This window comes from Anopheles aquasalis, chromosome 3 (assembly GCF_943734665.1).
Source record: "Anopheles aquasalis chromosome 3, idAnoAquaMG_Q_19, whole genome shotgun sequence".
Classification (NCBI taxonomy): Eukaryota; Metazoa; Arthropoda; class Insecta; order Diptera; family Culicidae; genus Anopheles; species Anopheles aquasalis.
Window position 1 is genome coordinate 60,399,178 of NC_064878.1, and position 21,871 is coordinate 60,421,048.

A 21,871-nucleotide genomic window follows, 5' to 3' on the forward strand; every position below is an offset into this window, starting at 1 on the left:
TCGAAAACCGAAGGGAGGAAAGGAACTTGCTTGCTGTAAACTTGCTCAATAAGGGGGAAATGAATCCTTCGAAACTTAAGGGACAGAAGGTTCCTGAAACGGTGAGAAGAAAACTTTAAAGCAATTCTTGAGCTGTAGATCGTATATAATATTGAAAACGCACAACACATCAGGAACATCTTAACTCGTTAACTAGCTTGAGAGAGGAACAGATTTTAGCTACCATTATTTCTTTGCTTTATCGTTATCTTTGTAATCTGTTTCTACGATTGGCTCCTTATGAAGAGAGAAACGCTAGCAGCATTTTATTTTTGACAAACAGTTAACAACGATTTACAATCGGTTCCCCATGCTTCTTAAATATGCTCTGCAGCCTTAGTCCGATTGTTTCGGCTTCTATTCACTAGCCGGTAATGCCTTAATCACATCATAGATCCACGAGGCGTTGTACCCGATAGTGACGAAGGTCTCGCAACCGTCGATGCAGCTCGCGGGATAGTTAAACTGCAACAAGCCGGCCAAAAAGTAGCGTGTCTTTTGGTCCGATAACTTGACGTACTGTAGTGCCGAGCCGGCGTTGTAGTTATCGCAATGTTTCTCACGGCCATTAAACGAGCCATAGATAGTGTCCGGTGCATCGGGTAGCTCCATTTGAATTTTTTCGTAGATTGATCTGCATTCTTCGGCCGAAATGTTATTTATCGAGTCACGCTGTAGAGTTGGGAAGTGCTGCTGGTTGCGTAGCCATCCAGTTACCGTCAAGTTTGTCGGCAGATAGTCCGGCAGACTCGGTAGACAGATGTGCTTTATGTTGGGCTTAGTGGTGTCAACATCGTACTTTAGCTGAACCAAGGCTAAGTTGTTATCGTAGTGAGTTTTGTCGAAGTGGGGATTAGTAATGACCCGTTCAACGGGGAACAGTTGTCCTGCGGCAGAAGGGTCATTGAACGTGTCGTTGGTTGTCGAAACGTTATACGCACCAAGCCGAACGGTTCTGTCAAGCAAACGATAAAGTTAACACTAGAATGCTAAGGACGTCGTCTTCGCAAGGATACTTACAGTGTGTGGTGTTCAGGAATGCCAACCAGACAATGGCTTATCGTTAACACGAACCGTTTGTGTATTAATACGCCACCGCAGACTAACATGGTTTTGTCTTTCTCATTCTTTAATTCCAGCAACGCGTTCCAAGGATACTGATAGGACGTAACATTCGCCGATTCCATATCCAACTTATCGTTCTGGTAGATGCCACAGTTTGGGTCCCGTAACAAGTTCGCGGCGGTCTGCTTCTGGACATTCTGATTATCTACGATCCACTTGGTGTAGTTTTCGACAGCGGTAAACCCGACGATTGCGTTAAGATCACATTCGGTTACATCGGTAGTATTTTGCGAAGCAACGCTTGCGATGCCCCAGAGATACCAGCGATCTCCCCTGTAAACGGATAATCCACCGCCTTGATCACTGAAGCAAACGGAAGTGTTTTTCTGATTCTCCGGAGCACGCGCACAAAACACCGCATCGTTGTACAGCAAAAAGTGATTATGCTCCAGGAGTTGCTCTCGGCAGCTATCGACATCAAGCTCTCCGACCTCGCCACATTTTAACCTCGAACCTGTCGTCCCATCTTCGTTCATGCCCCAACCGGTCGCGTAGCCTTTCTTGTCGAACAGTTCCTTTACGGTGGCATTGTCGTCCTCATTCTCTTTACGTGGTAAACAAATTGGAAGGACCTTCTTGTTCGCAGTGAACAATATGTCACCGTCCGTGAGCAACAGGGCAATATCGTTGTTGTGTGTGCCCTGAAGGTATGCGGGATGCCGGATTATCTGCGCCACATTGTAGCTGTATTCTCCCTGCACGCTACCTTGATCTTTCAGCCCCGCTATTAGCCGATAACGCGCGGGATTTGATGTATCATTCACACAGTGTGCAGCTAGAAGTAGTAACGGTTATCAGTACACCATTATGTAGGAAGACTCTTTTTGCTTTAGTGCTTAATTTGATGTTTACTTACCCGTTACCACCATGCTTTCGGACACGATCGTTCCAATGCATAGGAAGTTGTGATCGGATGATTCTCCGCTATAGGAATAGGTAATTGTAACGTGCCACGGAAACACACCCTCTCCGGGATCCGTAATTCCCATCGGATTCTTAAGATCTGTTCCGCAGGCTGTAAATGTTGATGAAAAGACGAAATTTAAGGTGCCATAGTCAAAATGCAGTGAACTAACTTACTAGTAGCTGCCGCGCTGCGCTGATCCGCCAGTACGTTCAACAGCATTAACAGCAACATACTGATAACCTTTTCCTTAGCCAGAAGCACCGTACAAGATTACTTTCACCGTTCTCTACGAGTGCTCGGATGGTAATGATGATCGGTCTACTGAGCGGCGATCTCTCGTGGGAGATTATGCGGCGGGATAATCCCCGACGAATCGGGAGAGCTATGTCGCCATTATTCCATTATCACGCATGTGGCCAATCAGTGCCGCGCGTTAAGATGAGAGGGTTTTTTCGGTGACGATTGTTAGTTGGCTCAATTTTAAATTCGTACACGCTGTTCTATTCGCTCGTGATGCATAACCTGGTGTTTCTTACCCTCGTTAACATAAAAAAATAAATGTTACCCAATAAAATCCTCAATCGAACAAATTTCATTTGGGGCTTTATGTTGTTTGTGTGTACGATCACAATCTCTTCAATTATCGCTGGAAAAAATAATTAAAAGCAGATTATATATCGCAACATCAAATGGACGACGCAAATCGAGCCGTGTCCTGGCCGTGTTGTGATGAATCTTTCCCAAAAAAATACCAAATATTCTTCAAAAGTTGTAGTTTAATGTGACATTTACTTGAATAAAGTAAGTAAAATAGTTTCTGTACGAAAAATCGCCAAAAAATCGTCAAAAACGGGCCTTTTTCCGTGCCCGGAGAAGGATGAGAAGGATGAGGCGGATGAGGAGCGGGGAACTCCGAAATTTTCTAGTACCCATGTGACAGAAATCACTCACCGCCACTCAAATTGTCCTGTTAAGAGACTAACAGGACGCTAACAGGACGCTAACAGGATAGAAATCTTGCTGCTGTTTACAGGGCTTTTGCGCATGTATTGGTGCCATTTTCGACGCATTTTTGCGATGGTGTGTGCCATCCTACCGTACCCCTGTGCCCTGTAGCCCCGCCCCCTAGGATATTTCGAATCAACATGAAGCACGCAAAAGCATAATTTCATTTTCACCAATTTTATTTCCACCTTTGAATCGGACACTCTGCCTCGCAAAACACATCACAAAACACAACACTTCGCACAACACTCCTCTGCTTCGCTGTCTGTCCGACGCTGATTGATGCCACCCCCATGACAGACTTTTTGTCAAGCAGTCGATTTTTTTCTTTCGAGTACATGCTATCTCTTTCACTCCTACGGTTTGTTTTGATGCTGTCTCACCATTCACTCGATCGCTCACGAGCGCTGCGTGTTCGGATACGGCCCCGTGCGCGTGTGTTTGTGTAAGGGCACGGCGATCGAAAGAGGAAGGTGAAAATTTCTGCTAAGGCCTGGATCCAACATGGCGTCAGTTGAAAACGACGCGCAAGAGGCAGGATGTGCTGCGCTCGTGCATCCGAAAATTGTGAAGAAAAAAGCTAGATTTGCTGTGAATTTGTATCATTCGTTAGTGCTACGGAGCATCTAAACCCGTGGACATTGTTTGTGTGCATGTGCGACAACGAAAAATGGTAAGAAATTGAAAAATATTTTGTTGCCCAAATCTGATCATGATCAATCATGTTGTCTTTTTTCGGCAGCATCCTGGCATCAATCAGCGTCGGACAGGCAGCGAAGCAGAGGAGTGTGTTGTGTGCGAAGTGTTGTGTTTTGTGATGTGTTTTGCGAGGCAGAGTGTCCGATTCAAAGGTGGAAATAAAATTGGTGAAAATGAAATTATGCTTTTGCGTGCTTCATATTGATCCGAAATATCTTAGTGGGCGGGGCTACTGGGCACAGGGGTACGGTAGGATGACACACACACCATCGCAAAAATGCGTGGAAAATGGCACCAATACATGCGCAAAAGCCCTGTAAACAGCAGCAAGATTTCTACCCTGTTAGCGCCCTGTTAGCGCCCTGTTAGTCTCTTAACAGGGCAATTTGAGTGGCGGTGAGCGATTTCTGTCACACGGGGAATAAGCACCTCTGTCAACAGGGTAGTCAACAGGGTAGACTACTCGAAAGTGAGAAAATTTCGGAGTTTCCCGCTCCTCTGCCTCCTCATCGTCCTGTTTGAAATGTTTTGATCTGGGAGTAGTGATTTTGCCCTTTTTCTTTAAAAAATCGAAGAGAAGCAAAAGTTAGTGCGATAAATCCCCTTTTAAAGTAGTAAATCCATCAAATAGTTCCTCCTCGATACCCACCAAAGCCAGCTTTTGTCCCACCCACAGAGCCCGTCCCGGAAAAATGAAAATCGTCTACCAAGTGCTCAAGTGCCTGCTATCTTTGGTGCTGCTGCTCCTGTTTATTCTGATTAGCTTCGCCTCCCGCGTTCTGTTTGTTTAAATACCCGCCCGTGCCCTTCCGGTGGCCGATGTCCAGCATCCTCATCGATCACCGAATCTTCCTCCTCTTTCGTCTTCGTCTTCACCGTTTGAAACAGCGGAATCATCACGGCCTTATCGCTAATCGGACGTTGCCACCGTGAAATAGAGGCCAACCGTCGTCGATCGCGAGTTTGGCGAGCCCCGAAATCCTCGCAATTACCACGGCGAAATGGTTTAAATTTGGCGGTAAATTGCAAGTGGTACTACGGTAGTACGATACTAGGTGTTTGCATTGTGGCTCGGTTGATTACGGTCGTTGTTGTTGATTAGAGCATGAGTCATCCGTGTGTCTGCAGTATTCACTGTGCCCTTTATTTCGTCTCATTTTTCACTTTAAGCCTGTCTCAACCCTCTCTGTGTACAGTTCCGGTCTCGTTGTGCTCATGTTCCTTGTGCCCCCGGGGTGGTTGCCAGGGACGTTCTTTGTATATACGACGCTATCTCCGTATCGCTCGTGTCGCCCCTTGCTTGATTGGTGGAGGGTCACTGGCGCAAAGCCTTCGCGGACATCGTCTCCGCACCGCAGGAGTCCACTTTCTTCGCTTGGCCTTCCTTGTCCTGGAGCATAAATGTTGGACGTTTGTACATAATTAATCACCCATCTTTCATGATTGCAGTTTTGTTTTACTCATTCCTCAATGTGCCGCACTACTGATAGCGATGTTTGGCGGTTGACTCATTCGCAACTAATTACTTTTTCTCGATTTTTACAGCTCCACGAACTCATGCGAATCATTCGCATAAAATCAGGAATGCTGCAGTGTTGAACTAGAATGTCACAAGAAAATGCCATCAGGACCGCCGTCCATTCGATTTATCGCCAGCAGCAGGGCCAGCAGCATCCAGCAGGCCCGATGATGTATCGCCCTGTGCCGGGATACGGTAGCGCACCATCGCAACCTACGGTTGCCAGTAAGTAGAAATCCGTTCATACGATCCATCCGAAAATCATGAACCAACTATCTGGTGCTTCCTTTTCAGTGTCCCGGTCGCAATCGCACATGATAAATCTGTTGAGTGAGGAATTCCTTGCCGGCTACATGGAGCAGGGACGCATGTCCGTCGTGCGGAGGTTTTTCTGTCTCTTCGTTACATTCGATCTCGTGTTCATCTCCTTGCTGTGGATCATCTGTGTTGTGGTAAGCTTGAGGATACGTTATACCGAAGAGGTGGCTATTCTTACCTCGAGTGTGGTTCTTTGCAGATCAAGGGACAAAACGTGATCAGCGCACTAGAGGCTCAGGTTGTTCACTACACTGTCCAGTCCTCGCTTTTCGATGTCGTGGCGGTGGCCTTTATTAGATTTATTGTGTTAATCCTGTGTTATGGACTCCTGGGCATAAGCCATTGGGTAGTGATAGCGGTGAGTAGTCCCTGTGCTCTAGGCATTCGCATCAAAACGGTTTTGAACACTTCGTGCACCTCTTGCCATTGCAGCTATCGACAACCAGTTCCTGTGGTCTTCTTGTTTGCAAAGTAATTCTTTACGATGTAAGTTAGAGTCGTAATCATATGTTAGACAAAAGATTGTTTGGGGTTTTAAACAATTTGAACTCTCTCCCCAGTGGACAGGTACCACACAACCAGTGTTTGAAGTGCTGTTAATAGTCGTATCTTTTGTGCTGGCATGGAGTGAGGCCTGGTTTCTGGATTGTCGCGTCATTCCCCAGGAACGATATATAAGCAATTATTTGAGTAAGTACTCTATTCTATTGAAGCGCCATAGTGACAAGTTAATACAACAATTTAACAACAACAAAAACGTTTGTAGCAACAACAGGTCCCACCTCGGTCGACGCTAGTACACCACTGTTGCAACCATTTTTGAACTCGGCCATTACTGCCGGAGTGGAGAGTGTAGGCAACTTTTACTCACCATTCGAGTCGGCCCACAATAGTGATGAAGATGACGACGAAGATGCCCAGGTAAGCGCACGCCTTCACATTAGCATTTTGAAGGTCAATGGCCACACTGATCGAAGATCCGAATCGTTTTGATTACGTCTGTTTGTTACACGATCGCTCAAAGAATTCGTTGTCGTTGAAACTGTTTATCGTTTCAAGCTTTATTTAGCTTCACGACGAGGTAGAGCGGTGGTGGAGCAAATAAGATGTACATTTTATTTCAATATCAATATCAAAGCGATTCACTTCGTTCACGGAGAGCAACCCGCTTGATCGGATAAAAAGCCGTACGGCTTCTCGGATTTGATTCATTCAGTTTCTATTCTTTCCAACAATGCAGGACGATCAGTACAAGCAGATGGGTTTAGAATGCGTTCGCACGGCATACGACCTGCTCGAATCGGATAGCTGGAAGCTAGAAAAGACGACCAACAAGGGCGACACGATCCATAGCTGCCAGGTGGATCAGCTCGGTAAGGTGTACAAAGTGACCGGCATCATTGACTTTCCGGCGGAAAAGTTGTTGAGGGAGCTGTTCTACAAAATCGAAGACATGCCCAAGTGGAACCCATCGATTATCGTATCCAAAATTATGCGCGTAAGCTAACCGTATTACCCCTTCCGAAAATATGCCACAAAAGAAAGCTATTTTTTCTTAATCGTTCTAGAAAATCGACAGCTACACCGATATCACCTATCAAAGCACGACTGGTGGAGGAGGGGGAGTGGTAAAGTGTCGCGAATTTGTTAATCTGCGCTGCTGGCGGGTTTGCCGCGATGGACAGGTCTGTGAAGCAACCGGTGATACCGATGAACAGAGCGAACAGGAATCGGAAGGTGACCACAGCGGCACCGAGAGCAATGACCATTATGACGGCAGAGGTGACGCACCAATAACGGGGGCAATTGGTTCCTCGAAAATGAGTCAATCGCACAGTGAATTGAAGCTGAAAAGAGTGGCCGATGAGACAGCATTTAAAACGCTCAGCAAAAGCCTTGGAGCGCAGGATTTTGCGGCCGATAGCGTGAAAGACGATGATCTACCAAGTGTCTTGCTGGAGGAGAAAGCTAGCGCCAGAGACAGACAAAGTGATCTAAAATTCGCCAAGGGAAGCAAGGTGTACGTTAGCGCGGCAACTAGTATTGACCATCCGGGTGTGGTGCTCACCACGAAGTTTATTCGGTTAGTAAGGCGTAACGGTACCTGTTTTTCAATAGTTCAATAACGACCATTTCCTGTTCTTTTTTCTAGTGGTGAAAATAAGATTTCCTGTTGGGCGATGCGTGAGCTCGATAATGAAAAGGATCGATGCATTTTCCAGTGGCTTCTGTGTCTGGATCTAAAGGGATACATTCCGCGATACGTTCTCGACACTGTACGTATGCTTTTACACGGTAGTTTTTTTGCGAGGACATGTCTCATGTCATTGCATATCTTTTCTTTCAGGCCTACACAACGCTAATACAAGACTATATGAACTCATTGCGAAAGCATGTGGCCAAGCTGAGCCAACAAGCAATTGTGCCTCTTAACAATCATCAGTAACATGATGGCATTTATGATGCATTGATTCATTTTTGTTGTAATATGTCTTTAGAGCCATTCTGATCTTCCGCCACGACGATCTGTTAAGCATTATCCGTATGACGTGCATATGACATTAGTAGCGCACCTTGAATCAGTCTTCTCCGGTCCTAAACTATCTAGAACCGTATGTTGTTACCGTGGTACACATCGTGGGAGAAGGTGCTGTTTGGAGAGGATGTTTCTTTTTCCCACGACCGCGTAGTGAATCTTGGAACCGAGTTTTTTTTAGTGATCTATCGGTGCGCAAATGATAGGCTACGTTGCTGAATGATGATTCCGTTCGTAAAACCGTTCGGTACATCACGAACATGAGCGCCTGCTGGCGAGTGTCGGACTACTAAAGGCTTCACGCTCCTCCTCTATTCTCACACACGGCCTCTAACCCGCCTAAATGGAAGTGAAAAGTCTGCAATTATAAGCCGTTATTTTCATAGTCAAAGACGGACGAGAACAGCGTTCCAGGTTTTCGAACGTTCTTTTTTATATTCCTTATCGAACACCAACACTACAAACACAACACACACCGAAACGCGTACTATATTGGTATAATTTTATTGTGATATAAATAAAAACATGATACACATTTCGTACAAGCTTTTACTGTTTTACTTGCTGCTAGTAAGATAAAAGTGGTCCTTCGGGCTACTTCGGATTCCATTTCAGGATTAGTTTAAGAAAAAAAACAGTTGTTCTTATGATTCTACTGAACGCTTTGCACAAAACATTTTATTCCGGAATAGAACGTTACATGTAAACTGCCCGCATCACACTGAAATGGTGACCATCTGCAACGATATCGTTTCCTTTGCACCACAATGCATCGCAGGTCCAATGGAGTTTAGCGTCAGAAAACAATCTCAAGCACACACAAACACACCCGGCATTTTGATTAGGTTCCACTGTGAAGAAGGGGGGGGGGGAAATGGCCGCTCCGTTGCTCACTTCTGTTCCTGTCCGGTGAACCAGCTCTGGCACGCTTCCGCCGCTATTTCGCACATGGTCGACAGGACCTTGGCGTTGCCCTCATAATCTGTTATCAGAGATAAGGGAAGAGAAGGATCGAAGATGTTGCACACGATCCCGAGTTCCTTGGTGATACTTACCAATCGAGTTTCCGCTGCGTTTGCCAAAGATGCTACCGTTGAACGGTGGTTTCCGGTAGCCGGCCTCGACGTGTCCACTGAATGCCAGCACCACCAGCAGCACAACAATCAGACTAGCGAGCACTTTGTACGAAGCCATGCTACCGTGGTTTGGTTTTGTTATGTTAGGAGGTTTAGACAAACTGGAACTGGACTTCTTCGGAGAACTGAGAGTGTTGTTCAAAGAGTTTGCTAACGTTGTCCTTGCAAGTTCGTACAGATGACTGATGCCTAAACACCGGATCCGGATATCTTTTATACAAAAATGCCACCGTACGCAGCATCCCTGAGCTGCTAATAGAAATTCCCAAAACAATCCCGGCCCAGGGAGCGCTCCGTGTATGTGCCATGCCAGCGAATACAATTAGGGCGCCTTTGGCGTGAGAATTTATTTAATTAATTACACGATCCGGAACATGTCCGTGCGAAAAGGATACGCCATGGATGACGCTGGCTTGTGCGTGGGTTTGAACGCGAGTCCACCGAGATGCGGGCTGTCGGGTTCGGTTTAAGCGAGTATTTCATTTTCAAAGCAAATTCCATTAGAAAAAGAACACTCCGGGAGCATCCGGGTGCTTTAAACTGCCTGCCAGTTCGGGAATATTACGCGACCGCGCGTTTGAAGGTCAAAGTCATTCGATTTTCAACCGGAAAAAACCGGAACCGGCATCGCGACAATCGTCGAAAATGATTCAATCGGAGGAGCTACCTCGTGATGGGTCGTTCCAGGAATCGATCGTAAGGACATTCGTAATAATGTTCGTGTCCTAACGCCACCGTGCGGTTACTTAATAATTGAGGCCATCACGATGGTCACGCAATGGAGTGCGCCACGTGGGAGGTAGAAGGTGCGGAGGGTGGAGAAAGCAAGCTAAAAGGGAAAGTATTTTTTAACAGTTCTAGTTTCTTATTTCATAAAATAGTAACCCCACACCTTCATAGCACGCACACATACACCCACATTGCGCGATAAATCAATCAATATTGATCCGATTCCGAGCGCCATCGAATGGTCCTAGGGAGGGAAGCCCAAAAAACACGCTCTACGTCCCTTCCGTGGGGGGTAGTCTTCTTCTGATTATTATTGAAGTCCACCCACACCCCCGGGCTGGACGGGTTGACGGGAGTCGGACAATGTGCGATAACGATTGCACGATATGAGCCACCACCACCACCGGCTGGTCCGGTGATACTACCATCATCAATCAGCACAAGGTAGTAGCCCCTTTAGAACTCGGCCTACAGGCAGTCATTATTTATCGTTTGAATGGCCACATAAAAGCCGTCGACTGATAGCCATAATCCGGTGTCTTTGGTGAGCCACACACATCGGAGCCACCCTCCGCGGGCGGAGGGGTGTAGGGCAAATGTATGGCATTATCATTAACGCGACATGCAACAGTTCTGCTCGGAATGTCGGTCGCTTTCAAATGTTGGCTGATGAGGGAGGAAGTTTAGTTTCCCAACGGCCGCTGTCCCAGTTGGAGTTGATTTTCCCCGGAAGCAGGCGCATTCGTAGCTGACCCATCAGTCAAGGTCCTGCTATTGATGTAGTGATGCAAAGTGATGCAGTTGTAGTTTCACAATCATCAGCAACTACCGGCCAATAGCGAAGGTGAGAGTGGTGTAGAATATTTCACAATCCACGGTCACGACACAGCGTGTAGTGTATGTTAGGAGTATGGCGGACACTAGTCAGAGTAGTATTCGTTAGTAGTTTTACTTGCAATTTAGCTGCAGTGTAGTGGAATAGGAAAGGAACTGGATTTCAGGATAAATAGTAGAATAATCGAAGGCCACCTGCGTGCATAGAACAGTGACCTTAAACGTTGATTCTCATACGCACTCGGGCGATGGCATTGCAGCATAACATGCTCGATCGTCTAATGAGCCATTTTTTATGCTCACCACGAACCACATGATGTTCGAAGAGGCAATGGCTTGCACCGGACTTTCCGCATCTTTCATCATCCGCGTGGTGTGGTTCCTTTTTCTTTTTTCCTTTTTGTTGCCACCCCGCACCGCTTTCGAAAATGAACAAACCGGTGCGTGTGCTCAAAGATTGAAGCGGAATGAACACATGGCATGGCGCACATTGGACGTATTCCGTTGCGACTTTTGGTTCTTGATTTTAAAGTTGTAAGATGTAGTAGGTGAAATATTTAATTTTAATTCCATCACGATTAAGTTATTCACTAGTTTTGGAGTCCTTTTTGCTTTATTTCTCATCATCTCTTCTTGTTTTATGACCTTAGCATAAGGAGCGTGATGGTATCAACTAAAACCGAAAGGATAAAATAAAATTTAAATAAAACTTTCCTCAAATAAAATTAATAAGTTTTTCCTCCACAGCAACTCCGGCAACGGAGCGTTTGGGTTAGAGAGAACGCACCCACTGTTCCGTCTCCTATCGTTGAACCGCGTGGCTGCGGTTCGTACAAAAGCGGCCCCAAGGTGCGAGTGAACCGCCAAAAAGATCGCGGCATTCAACCCCGGCAAACGCGGCCACGGCTCCACACGCGCGTGTGTGGTGGAGCATCAACAGCAGCGAGGTAAGGATCGAACCTTATCGAACCAACGGTAAACGCGCAAGATAGAAAAGTGTCGCAGTGGGTGCGCGCCTTCGGTTCTTTCCTACGCTCGGCGATCGCTCGGTGCGTCTGTGAGTGTGCCAGAGGTGCTTGGTTGCAGTTGCAAGCTGCAACGCGTGGCGCTGCATTCGTAGCAGATCGAGCGGCGTGAACGGTACGGACCGGGTGGTGGTTCTTGTTGGTGATCTTGTAGTGCGTGCGTGCGTGCGCTGTTGGTGATTCTAAGTGCGCAAGCAGCTGAAAAGTTCGCGCTTATCGGTTCTGACTTAGTAATGACGGAAGTGGTGGGGGGGGGGGGGGGGGGGGGGGAGGGGGGAACAGAAAAGCCATTTCTAATAACACGTTCCCTGTTTGTTCTTCCTCCGGGTTCTGTGTTCTGGGTCGTGGCATGTGCGTGGATAAGAATCTGTTTTCTGTGCGCGTGTGTATTTGTAACTCGAGAGTAGCGCACGAGGTGTTGACGAACCGCGGTTAATAGGGTGGTTAGCCCAGCGCTATCGATAGAAGAAATGTGACCATAAGAGCTCCAGGGTGGGCGGTGATGGAGTTCTAGAGAGGAGAGGAGTCGCGAACGACGACGTACGCACCGAGATTATCTGACTCTTACTGTGCGCTGCGATTCGATGGGTTTAGAAGTGAATTTGGTCGAAACAAAATAGAGAGTCAAAAGGCATATAAATAGCTGCATCATCTGGCCGAGAGAGAGAAGATATAAATATCTTCTGATCCGGATCCATGCTGCTTCACCCAGTTACCGGCCAGTATGGTTCGGTCGCTGTTTCGATTTTCAATATTACGTTCGTTCGTCGAGGTTTAGAAGAAAAAAGCAGCGCGTCCTAGCGACGCGATGACGTCTGGAACCACGATCCAGAAGAAAGCAATGACCAAGGAGAAATGAGGAAAAAAACGACGGCTATGGAGGAGACCGAGGGGTTCGAGTTGTTAGCAGGAGAAGAAAGAAGAGACACCGAGAAGCGAATGGTTTTATGCTGACGAAACAGGCCATCCGCGCTGGAGGTTACTGTCGGGGAATGCGATCGTATTCCTGCTGTTCTCGGATGACTCCCGATGTTCAGGGGCCTGCGGATGGTTTGCTACCGCAGCATATAATGGGAGAAACCTCTCCCTGCCTCTCGTGAAAGTACATCGCAAACACCACCATCATCGTACGATGCAATTAAAGTCGATTAAAGTCGAGTCCCGCGTGCTGTGCGGCCTCAATCATGGAAGGGTCCAACGGTTGGCTGCACATTGGCTTCCTGGAGCCCAGCGAAGGGCCTCTCAACGGTAGAATGAAGAGCATTTTGATGTTGCTTGTCCTGGACCCACCGACGGTTGCTTGTTATTCTGCCACAATCACCATCACACGGACACAGACGTTGGCGTTATCAATCGCCTCTCTTACTGGCAAATGGCGTGAGGCGCTCGATGATGATGTGGGGCGACGCACGGAATCGACTGGCAATCGCGTAATTTTGATAGCCCCGACCGGTGATCTTTGACCGCGAAAGTTCAAGCCATTCGCGAAGCGCTTAGCACCAGCGACATGGACTGGACGCGATCGCAGTTTCGATCGAACCACTTTCAATGAGCTGTGTTGGACGGTGGTGGCCGTGATTACATAAGTGCGCCGGGGATGTATGACGCTCGAAAAGGTGGAGGAAGGGAGGACAAACAAGAGGCGCACGAAATGTGAACCAGGCGCTTTGTCGTGACGCTACACAACGTTGTAACACTGCCTCTAATTAGATGATCATTTGGCGAACTCGATCTCCTCCGGCTTCGTGACCGATGGGTCCCGTTCTAGGACACTAGTTGACTCCCTTTGGTGTGTTTGTCTGATAAGCGAAGGTGTGTCGAGCATCGTCTATATCCCCTTCTACTGATTATCACCTCTGATTGTACCGGTTTCGGCATCGACTACGGTCACTGTCATTGTTGATCTTCTGCATTACCGGCTGTGTTCTAAATGCCAGGGACAACATGATGCTGCATGACAGCATGGAGTCAGTTTGAATAGAATTGAAAATGCAGATCATGACTGCAGATCTTTCGAAGAGTTCAATGTTTGAAATACTTGTCCGAACCGTATTGGCAAGTTTATCTAAAAATATACCTAAAGCCGACACGAGAAGCACCAGGTAGCTGGAACACACGAGGGGCACCTGTACAAACAGTCTACAGGCGGAATCGGAATGCTATCAGCATTGCGTGTGCGTTATCTTGTTTTCAACCTGTGGCGCGTACCCGTAGCATAGGTGTGGCATCCAAACCAGACCCGAAAGTCGAAAGCATCGTCCGTAGCGGGTAGTCGAAAGCGAGATGGTTCCATTTGTGATCTTGTTTCGATCGATACCGGGGCGGTGCAGCGCAGTATTGGTGACCTGAAGAGTGAAGTTGCAAAAACAAAAAACAAAGCCAAGCAAAAACTCGATCGATCGAGGACGCGATCAGTACACGCGCTAGCGAGCCTCCGATCGTCGAGCAACATGCGCTTGATCACGTAGCGCTTCTGGCCACGCGATACGGTACGGAGTCGAAGTGGTGCGCCTTACGGATAGGAGGCGCCAGAGGTAAAAGGAGACAGTCACGAGAAGACAAACGAACGGCGCAACAGACACCGAGACTTACTCATCCACCTCATCATCATCATCATCATCATCATGTGGCCGGTCATTGTTTTCGTGACTGGGCGTCGTCGTCGACGTCTTCGCTGCGGGCTCGTCTTGTGTCAATACAGAGAGCGATAAGACGAAGGCATCATCGCCCCCTACAGCGACGTTCCGGTAAAAGATATCACCACTTCTGTCTACCGGCTGCCTTGTCTCATAAGATGCTGGCTGACGCAATACACCGCGGCCACGATGCAGACACACCGGAGAAGCAGCCACCGGCCGCACGTGACTATTGACGTGCGGTCGCCACAGTACACTACAGTTAGGGTGCGTTTTGTCTGACCGGTCTACTCCTCCCTGGGCCAGAGTCCTATATTTAGACCCGTAAAACCGACCGATCCTCGCATTCGATATCGCACCGGATCGGATGCACAACCGGCGCGAGCGTGTGCCACCACCTTGACCGGATTAGCACCGGATGGCATGCCTTTGTCAAGGTACCGGCTGCCCGGAGCGATGATGAGTGATGCTGTGCCGCTCAAGTTGTTCGTACTGTCCAAACGGACGGTATGACGGGGACAACTACCCATCCATCCATCCATCCATCCGCTAGTGCCGTGCTGCTGATACCGGTTTCAAGTGCGCAGAGCCGGCGCCACATGTTGATTGCGTAAACGCGTTCTTTGTACGACCTTTGCCCACACCCGCAGCCACCTACGCCGTCCGCTGGCGGGTCGGGAAGTGATTCGATTTTCGTTCGACACTTGCCTGCCTGACTGTTGTTTGAACGTAGGCCACTGTCGCAGTGCCGCAGTAGTCGCTCAAAATTGACGTCAATTAGTGGCTTGTCGCGAGAGGAAGGCGCGCGCGGTTCCGAACATTAAGTGACGTTCCGTTCATCTCGGTTTCGTTCATAACTTTTTCGTGGCCGCTTCCTCTGCCTGGCCCCTAATGAGGGGATGAGTAGCAGATATTTTTAGCGCCCGTTATGCGCCATATGATCAAACAATGGACCTTGGCCAAAACCGGGCGCGTAATCTGATCGTGCGCGTTTTGCCAAATTTGTTTTGGACGATTTTTCTACTGATTGCCTCTCCTGGGGGGATGCACTTTTATCGTGATTCTAACCGGTGCTAAAAGTTGCAGGCAAGTGATAACACTCGGTCGGATCGTTATCTTTTTCGTTTTTGGGGGTGTGAGGGCTCCCTGCTAGATCCAGATTAATCCGGCTTCCGGCTTCTCGTTAAACCATGAGTTGCACCGGCTTTTGCCTTCGTTTTGAGAGAGATTACAACTGTCTCTGGCCGGGGAATGGCAGGATAATCTGTTCTTTACCTCCTAATCCTTTTGCAAGCAAGTAAATAACCTCAGTCTGGAATGCAGGCCACTGTAGTAGCGAACTCCGTTGTGGTGTTGATAGCATTTGCTGTTTTCTAAACTTCCCCAAACCGGTCGCAGTTCATTCTGATACGCGTTATCTCGTTATCTGGTAAGGCTGCGTGTACGCCCCTTGGGCTACATAAATCACGAACAGATTACGGGAACGGCGGGCGGCACACGTTTGTTGCAAATCACGATCCTAAGGTTCAAACTCCAGCGGCTCCCCTGGTACAGCGCAGCACGGTGAGGGCTTGCCATTCGCTACCATTTCCTCTTTGGGCTACCGGTTTGGAATGGTCTTAAACACCTGTTGACGTGCGCGATACCGTATCGCAACGCATTACTTTCGATTTCCCTCGGTAACTGCGCCTGGAACTTGTTCTTCTCCGTCCGTCGGTCTGTCGGTGTGCCTTCTGTCGAAAAGCGAACCGGGATTCTTGTCCGCCCACGATTAATCGGCCGGGGGTTTGCCGTTCTGCTATGTAAATCGTCTACTGTCCAGGTGATCAGATGTGATCATACCGGCACCTCGGCATCATCACGGAAACCGGTTATTGCAGAAACACGCGCCAACGATCGTGCGCATCGCAACACCCTGATCTTAGTCTGTGCTGTGGCCGTCGCTGGTCAAGTTCAGTGTCAGCCTGGAGGTGCTGTCGTTGTCGCCGTCCCGAAATCTCATTTGCTGCAGCAAACAGAACTGGTTCCTGCCATGACAACGGCACAGCAGCCGGGCAATGCGGATGCTTAGTGGCGCGTTTGCCGGTCGTAGAATGGCGCTCGGTCTATGATAACGATCCGGCGTATGCCGCTTATCGACAGCCCTGTTCCGGCTGGCTAGGCTGGAGCGAATAAATATTTTTGCATTATCTGTCAGCCTGACGGGGTCTGTGTTGTGTACGCTCGAATGGACAACGGACCGGATTATGTGCTGGTCTGCTGTTCACAGTCCACAGGCATTTGCAGGCAATTGAAAGGCGTAGTAGCACGCAGATCGAACGAACGATGCCACGGGGCAAATAGAACGGAACGGAATGGGAGTAGAGCCGGGGAACTTGTTCTTGATTCTTGGTACTCCGTCGGTAATTCCATTCGATGCTCTCAGCTAGAAGCGAAATGGCAACAGGAAAACAACGGAAGAGGCTTCTGAGCTGCACTGGTGCTAGTAGATGATACATCAATGCATCTTATATGTTCGTTCGCTGGATGTTGTAGGAATTTATTTGAATCATCTATCTACGCCACAAGCAAGGCATGAGAGTAATGCTGTGATCGTAAAGCAGTCGCTCTGGCGTCGATTAATTACAACTTCTGCTCCTCGTTCGAAATACAAATATAGTAGTAAGTGACTAAACAAACCAAGCCATAAAATCGATTACCTTCAAGTACAAGAAATTAAACGCAGATAACGCACAGCAACTAAGCCAAACCACTCGACCTCGTTGAAGTGGAAGGACAGCCGACGTCATCGGATGGGCAAATTTAATGCTCACCTCAATGTCAATGCTGGCTGATAGTGACGAAGACGCACACAAAAAAAAGGAAAAACGTACAAAAAAGTACAAACAAAAAATATTCCATTTCATGATAAGCACACTGCGCCACGAGGCGCGAGCAGCATGCATCGCTGCCAAAGGGCAATGCCCGTAGCGACGTTCCCGTACGCGTAACTCGCAGTCCCTAACCTTTCGCCCATTCCACGGTCAGTAGTGGCCAGTACACGCACCCCGTTTGTAGAACACAGGCGTCACAACTTACGCAATCGCTGGCCGCGCGGCTCACTCGATGCTTCGATCGCTGACCAGGCAGCCTATTTTTGGGCGTCAGCAATCACAGGATGAGCAAGGTCGTGCGTAGATTAATGTTCTATTGTTTGATTTCTCATTGCCTTTCAGAGCCCTGTGGAGCTCTTTTATGATTGCCTAAGGTTCCTACAACCAACATGGCGGATCACAAGGAACTGCAGATAGAGGAAGCGGTGGCGATGTAAGTAGAAGCCCTGAGAACATTCCCAAATGGGTGATTGATTGATTGAATGATTGATTGATTGGTGATTGACTTTCTCTTTTCGATCGTAGGGAGAGGGCAGAAGCGCCACGTGTTGGCTGCTGTAGGAGAACAGTGAAATACATTGGAGCGTACTGGCGTTCGATGGTGGTCATCCTGGCACCGATGATTGCGGCCCTCGTCTTTCTCATCGATACCACACCGGCCTACCGGTGTATGTTCGTGGTGGTGACCATGTCGCTGTACTGGGTCACAGAAGCATTACCGCTGCCCGTCACATCGATGCTCCCGATCGTGCTGTTCCCGGTGCTGGGAGTGCTGGAGACCGATCGTACCTGTATGATGTACATGAAGGAAACGATGCTAATGTTCATCGGTGGCATCATCATTGCGCTCGCCGTCGAGTTCTGTAATCTGCACAAGCGAGTGGCGTTGAAGGTGATCTCGATTATCGGTTGCAGTCAACGGCGGCTTAACTTTGGACTGACCGTCGTAACGATGTTCGTTTCAATGTGGATCTCGAATACGGCTGCGGTCGCCATGATGTGTCCCATTATGCAGGCGGTGCTGGAGGAACTGGAATCGGTAAGATAGGAGAAGAACACGTAGTGGCACGTGCGGATGCATCTAATGACGCTCGTTTTCGGAACAATCTCTCTAACAGCAAGGACTCTGCCAGATGTACGAGCGAAGGAAGAAGACGGGAGAAGAGGAAGGAATGCTGGGCAAGGAGAAAAAGGAAGACGAGTGAGTTGATGACAGCAGCATGTTCCAGAAGAAGAGAAGTTAATCAATTCCGCTCGCGCTTTTTTTCAGAACACCTCGGCCAACAAAGACAACGCTTTGCTATTTCCTCGGTGCGGCCTATGCTTCGACACTGGGTGGCTGTGGTACGATCGTTGGCTCTGGTGTGAACCTCACGTTCAAGGGTATCTACGAGAGCCGTTTCCCCACTGCGCCTGGTATTGATTTCCCGAAGTTTATGTTCTACAACGTGCCCGGTATGCTGGTATACACGTTCCTCACCTGGGTGTACCTGCAGTGGCTGTACATGGGCATGTTTAGGTATGGAAGACGTGGCGGATTAACGGGGACAAAGCAAGAAGTCATTTTCACATTCTTTTCATCATCACAGACCAAACAGTCCCGAGGCGAAGGCAGCGGACATTGGACCGGAAGGTGAAGCGGTAGCAAAACGTGTTATTGAGACGCGTTACAAGGAGCTAGGACCGATGACATCGCACGAGAAAAGTGTCGCTTTCTTGTTCGTTGTCGCTGTTGTATTGTTCTTCACGCGTGAGCCCGGTTTCATCACCGGTTGGGCGGATATCCTGAACAAAGTGTAAGTTGCGAGACACTGATGATCGATTGGACTGATTCTGATCCTTCCTTTATCCCCTTCTGCAGCAAGATTAAGGATGCCACACCGGCTATGTTCATCGTAATTGTGCTCTTCATGATTCCTGCCAACTGGCGGTGTCTTAAGTTCTGCCGCAGCAATCCAGGTACGGCACTACTCTCGTCGACTCGCTTGTTGTCCGTCTCCATTTCATGCCATGGATTAATTTATTTCACTTTGTTTCAGGCCGTCTCCCCACTGAAGCCACCCCAGGGCTGATCACGTGGAAGTTCATCAACCAGAAGGTACCGTGGAGCTTAATCTTTTTGCTCGGCGGAGGATTCGCACTCGCCGAGGGTGGTCGTGAGTCAGGAATGTCGAAACTGCTCGGTAACTCGTTGTCGGGATTGAAATTCCTGCCACCGTTGCTGCTACTGTTTGTCGTTTGTCTGACGGCTCAAACATTGACGGAATTCACCTCGAACGTGGCCATCTGTAACGTCATACTACCGGTGTTAGCGGAAATGGTAAGAGACGACTCGATCGATGGTGACCTTCTGAACTAAACACACTCTCTCTCTCATTCCTCAGGCTATCGCTATCGAGATTCATCCACTGTATCTAATGTTCCCGGCCGCGATGTCATGCAGCTTTGCCTTCCATATGCCAGTCGGAACGCCACCGAATGCGATCGTTGCCGGGGTGGGCAACATTGCGATCAAGGATATGGCTATCGCGGGCATCGGTCCGTCGATATTCACGCTGCTCGTAGTTTGGGCCAGCTTCCCAACGTGGGGCGCGATCGTGTACCCGGAGCTGGCGACGTTCCCCGATTGGGCGAGGCCTCTCAATGCAACGAATGCAACGCTGGCACTAAATGCAACAGCGCATCTGAACGCAACGTTGCTGTAATCCCCCGATACATGCATGCATGCATTTGTGGTGATCCTATCGAGATTTTAGGCGAGGTCATAGTTCAAGAACGGGCACGAGAACAACAGTAGAACAACTAGGCGTTATTTTGTAATTTCGAACCAAAACGAGTGCCAAACATCGTGTGTTTCTGTGTGGTAGTGCGAAGCGATCCGATGGTAGTGTTTGATGTGCATTTAATGTTGCTGATCGTATGCATTGTTACTGCCGCACTGACTGGGGAGATGGATGTTGGACACTCGTCGAAACAATCTTGCCGTGCGCGCTCCATGCACACCATCCTCGATAGTGGTAGCATCCCATCCCTCGGATCGTTGGATGGCTAGAAAAGTGTGGTACTACTCTATTAATTTTACCTGCATTTTACAATCGAGACACGCGCCACGTGTATGGTACTTACTACTTCTTTCTACCATTCGAAACCCCATTGGATGATAATCGAAAATGTGCCTGCGCCGTAGCACAGCCTGGGAGTGCAGCTACTAGCATAGGAATGTGCAATTACGTGTTAGTCTTCCATAGCGAAATTGTGTGAGTGGTGAGCGGTGCAATGCACAATACGCCTTAGTATAGCGCGTGACGCTGTGCCAGCATAGCGTTACTGTTGATAAGATGACACGAACGGTCTAGACAAAGGAGATAGAGCCGACGAGTAAATAATATTCTGTACAGAATGTGAAAACCTGATAGGAAATGACAGCACCGCCGACAAAACACGGGCAGGCAGATCAAACTGATTGGCGTGGGGCCTGGAGCTAGCGAATAGGGAGAAGAAAAAAACATACAATAAATATACAATTAATGTTTAAGATTGCGTACTGCATGTTGGTTGTTTTTGCGTAATGTTTCGTTGCATCGTAGACGATTGAGATGAGATCATAAAAAGTGTAAGTATGTTTGAAGCAGCGGTAGATTAAAAAAGGAAATCACACGATCACGAATATTTTATAAAGGGATTCTCTCAGTAAGTCGTTTCCCAATCCTGGGAAGCCTGGGTTTAAGTGGTTTAGAGGCTAGTCAGAGTGTAAAAAACCTGACAGTCCCACCAACTGCTGCTTTTTCAATTAATTGGTTGGAACTTGTTTCTGGTGCTAGGTGCAAGGAAATCCCCAAATCGCACTTACAGTAGCTCAAGTGGGACATTATTTTATTCGAGTTATAATTACGAGACCTGTCGCTTTACGTTAACCCTCTAGTAAAATGATATATACTATTTAATGGATATTTTAAGTGAACAGAAAATCGGGCAGATCGATGTCTAACTCACTTAAACCATCGTCACTTTCATTCGACAATTGGTTGGCAATCATTCCATTCATCGCTAGGCGAGCAAATCAATCGATCGCGAGCACTATCACACCCATTAGCGAGCCCATTCCGCAACACTATTATAAACGCATCAAGGATTTTCCGCATTCGAATTCGCACTGCTCATCAAACGATCCGCAAAGTGTTTGTTTACTCAAAACATGCTTGTGAACAAGATTTCCCGTAATCAATAATAAACGTTTTATTGATTGATTAACGCGCGGACCTTGGGTCCTTCCCATGACGCGATCGATAACACTACTGTTTATAGCGGCAGCAAATTAAAATTTCGCTTCTTTTCTAATCAACCAGCACGCTTATTGTTTAATAAGCTTGTGGCGTCAATGGCCCGATTGTGTTGTCTAAAAGAGTTACATTTCTAACATGAAGCTGTCGAACAGTCGAGCTACTTACAAATATTATGCTGAAGCATATGCGACGCACAAAGAGACCTCA

At 48.0% G+C, this 21,871-nt stretch overlaps 4 protein-coding genes across 6 annotated transcripts; 2 read left to right on the top strand and 2 right to left on the bottom strand.

Moving 5' to 3' along the window:
- Positions 1-294: 294 nt before the first annotated feature.
- On the bottom strand, positions 295-2,368 carry LOC126575617 (serine protease 53-like). Its single transcript, XM_050236400.1, has 4 exons — positions 2,245-2,368; positions 2,021-2,179; positions 1,060-1,939; positions 295-994 (listed from the first exon to the last, which is right to left on the bottom strand). The coding sequence occupies exons 1-4, from the start codon at positions 2,300-2,302 to the stop codon at positions 397-399; spliced, it is 1,695 nt and encodes a 564-aa protein (XP_050092357.1). The 5' UTR covers positions 2,303-2,368; the 3' UTR covers positions 295-396.
- Positions 2,369-4,306: 1,938 nt separating this feature from the next.
- Positions 4,307-8,686, top strand: LOC126576666 (steroidogenic acute regulatory protein-like). Its single transcript, XM_050237972.1, has 11 exons — positions 4,307-4,793; positions 5,321-5,519; positions 5,589-5,746; positions 5,812-5,970; positions 6,045-6,098; positions 6,173-6,302; positions 6,379-6,533; positions 6,853-7,110; positions 7,181-7,695; positions 7,765-7,888; positions 7,960-8,686. The coding sequence occupies exons 2-11, from the start codon at positions 5,381-5,383 to the stop codon at positions 8,056-8,058; spliced, it is 1,791 nt and encodes a 596-aa protein (XP_050093929.1). The 5' UTR covers positions 4,307-4,793; positions 5,321-5,380; the 3' UTR covers positions 8,059-8,686.
- Positions 8,687-8,799: 113 nt separating this feature from the next.
- On the bottom strand, positions 8,800-9,714 carry LOC126575638 (FMRFamide-related neuropeptides). The gene is made up of 2 exons (XM_050236437.1): positions 9,204-9,714; positions 8,800-9,130 (listed from the first exon to the last, which is right to left on the bottom strand). The coding sequence occupies exons 1-2, from the start codon at positions 9,340-9,342 to the stop codon at positions 9,039-9,041; spliced, it is 231 nt and encodes a 76-aa protein (XP_050092394.1). The 5' UTR covers positions 9,343-9,714; the 3' UTR covers positions 8,800-9,038.
- A 1,968-nt stretch (positions 9,715-11,682) lies between these two features.
- LOC126575272 (protein I'm not dead yet-like) lies at positions 11,683-20,930 on the top strand. 3 transcript variants are annotated; one of them, XM_050235888.1, is made up of 9 exons: positions 11,683-11,794; positions 17,724-17,814; positions 17,907-18,420; positions 18,500-18,582; positions 18,652-18,900; positions 18,971-19,177; positions 19,243-19,340; positions 19,421-19,701; positions 19,766-20,930. In XM_050235888.1, exons 2-9 carry the CDS (start codon positions 17,771-17,773, stop codon positions 20,084-20,086), a joined length of 1,797 nt encoding a protein of 598 aa, XP_050091845.1. In that variant the 5' UTR covers positions 11,683-11,794; positions 17,724-17,770; the 3' UTR covers positions 20,087-20,930. The 3 variants fall into 3 exon arrangements, with proteins under 3 accessions (XP_050091845.1, XP_050091843.1, XP_050091844.1); XM_050235886.1 differs by lacking the exon at positions 11,683-11,794 and adding an exon at positions 11,839-11,987; XM_050235887.1 differs by lacking the exon at positions 11,683-11,794 and adding an exon at positions 11,968-12,102.
- Positions 20,931-21,871: the final 941 nt, after the last annotated feature.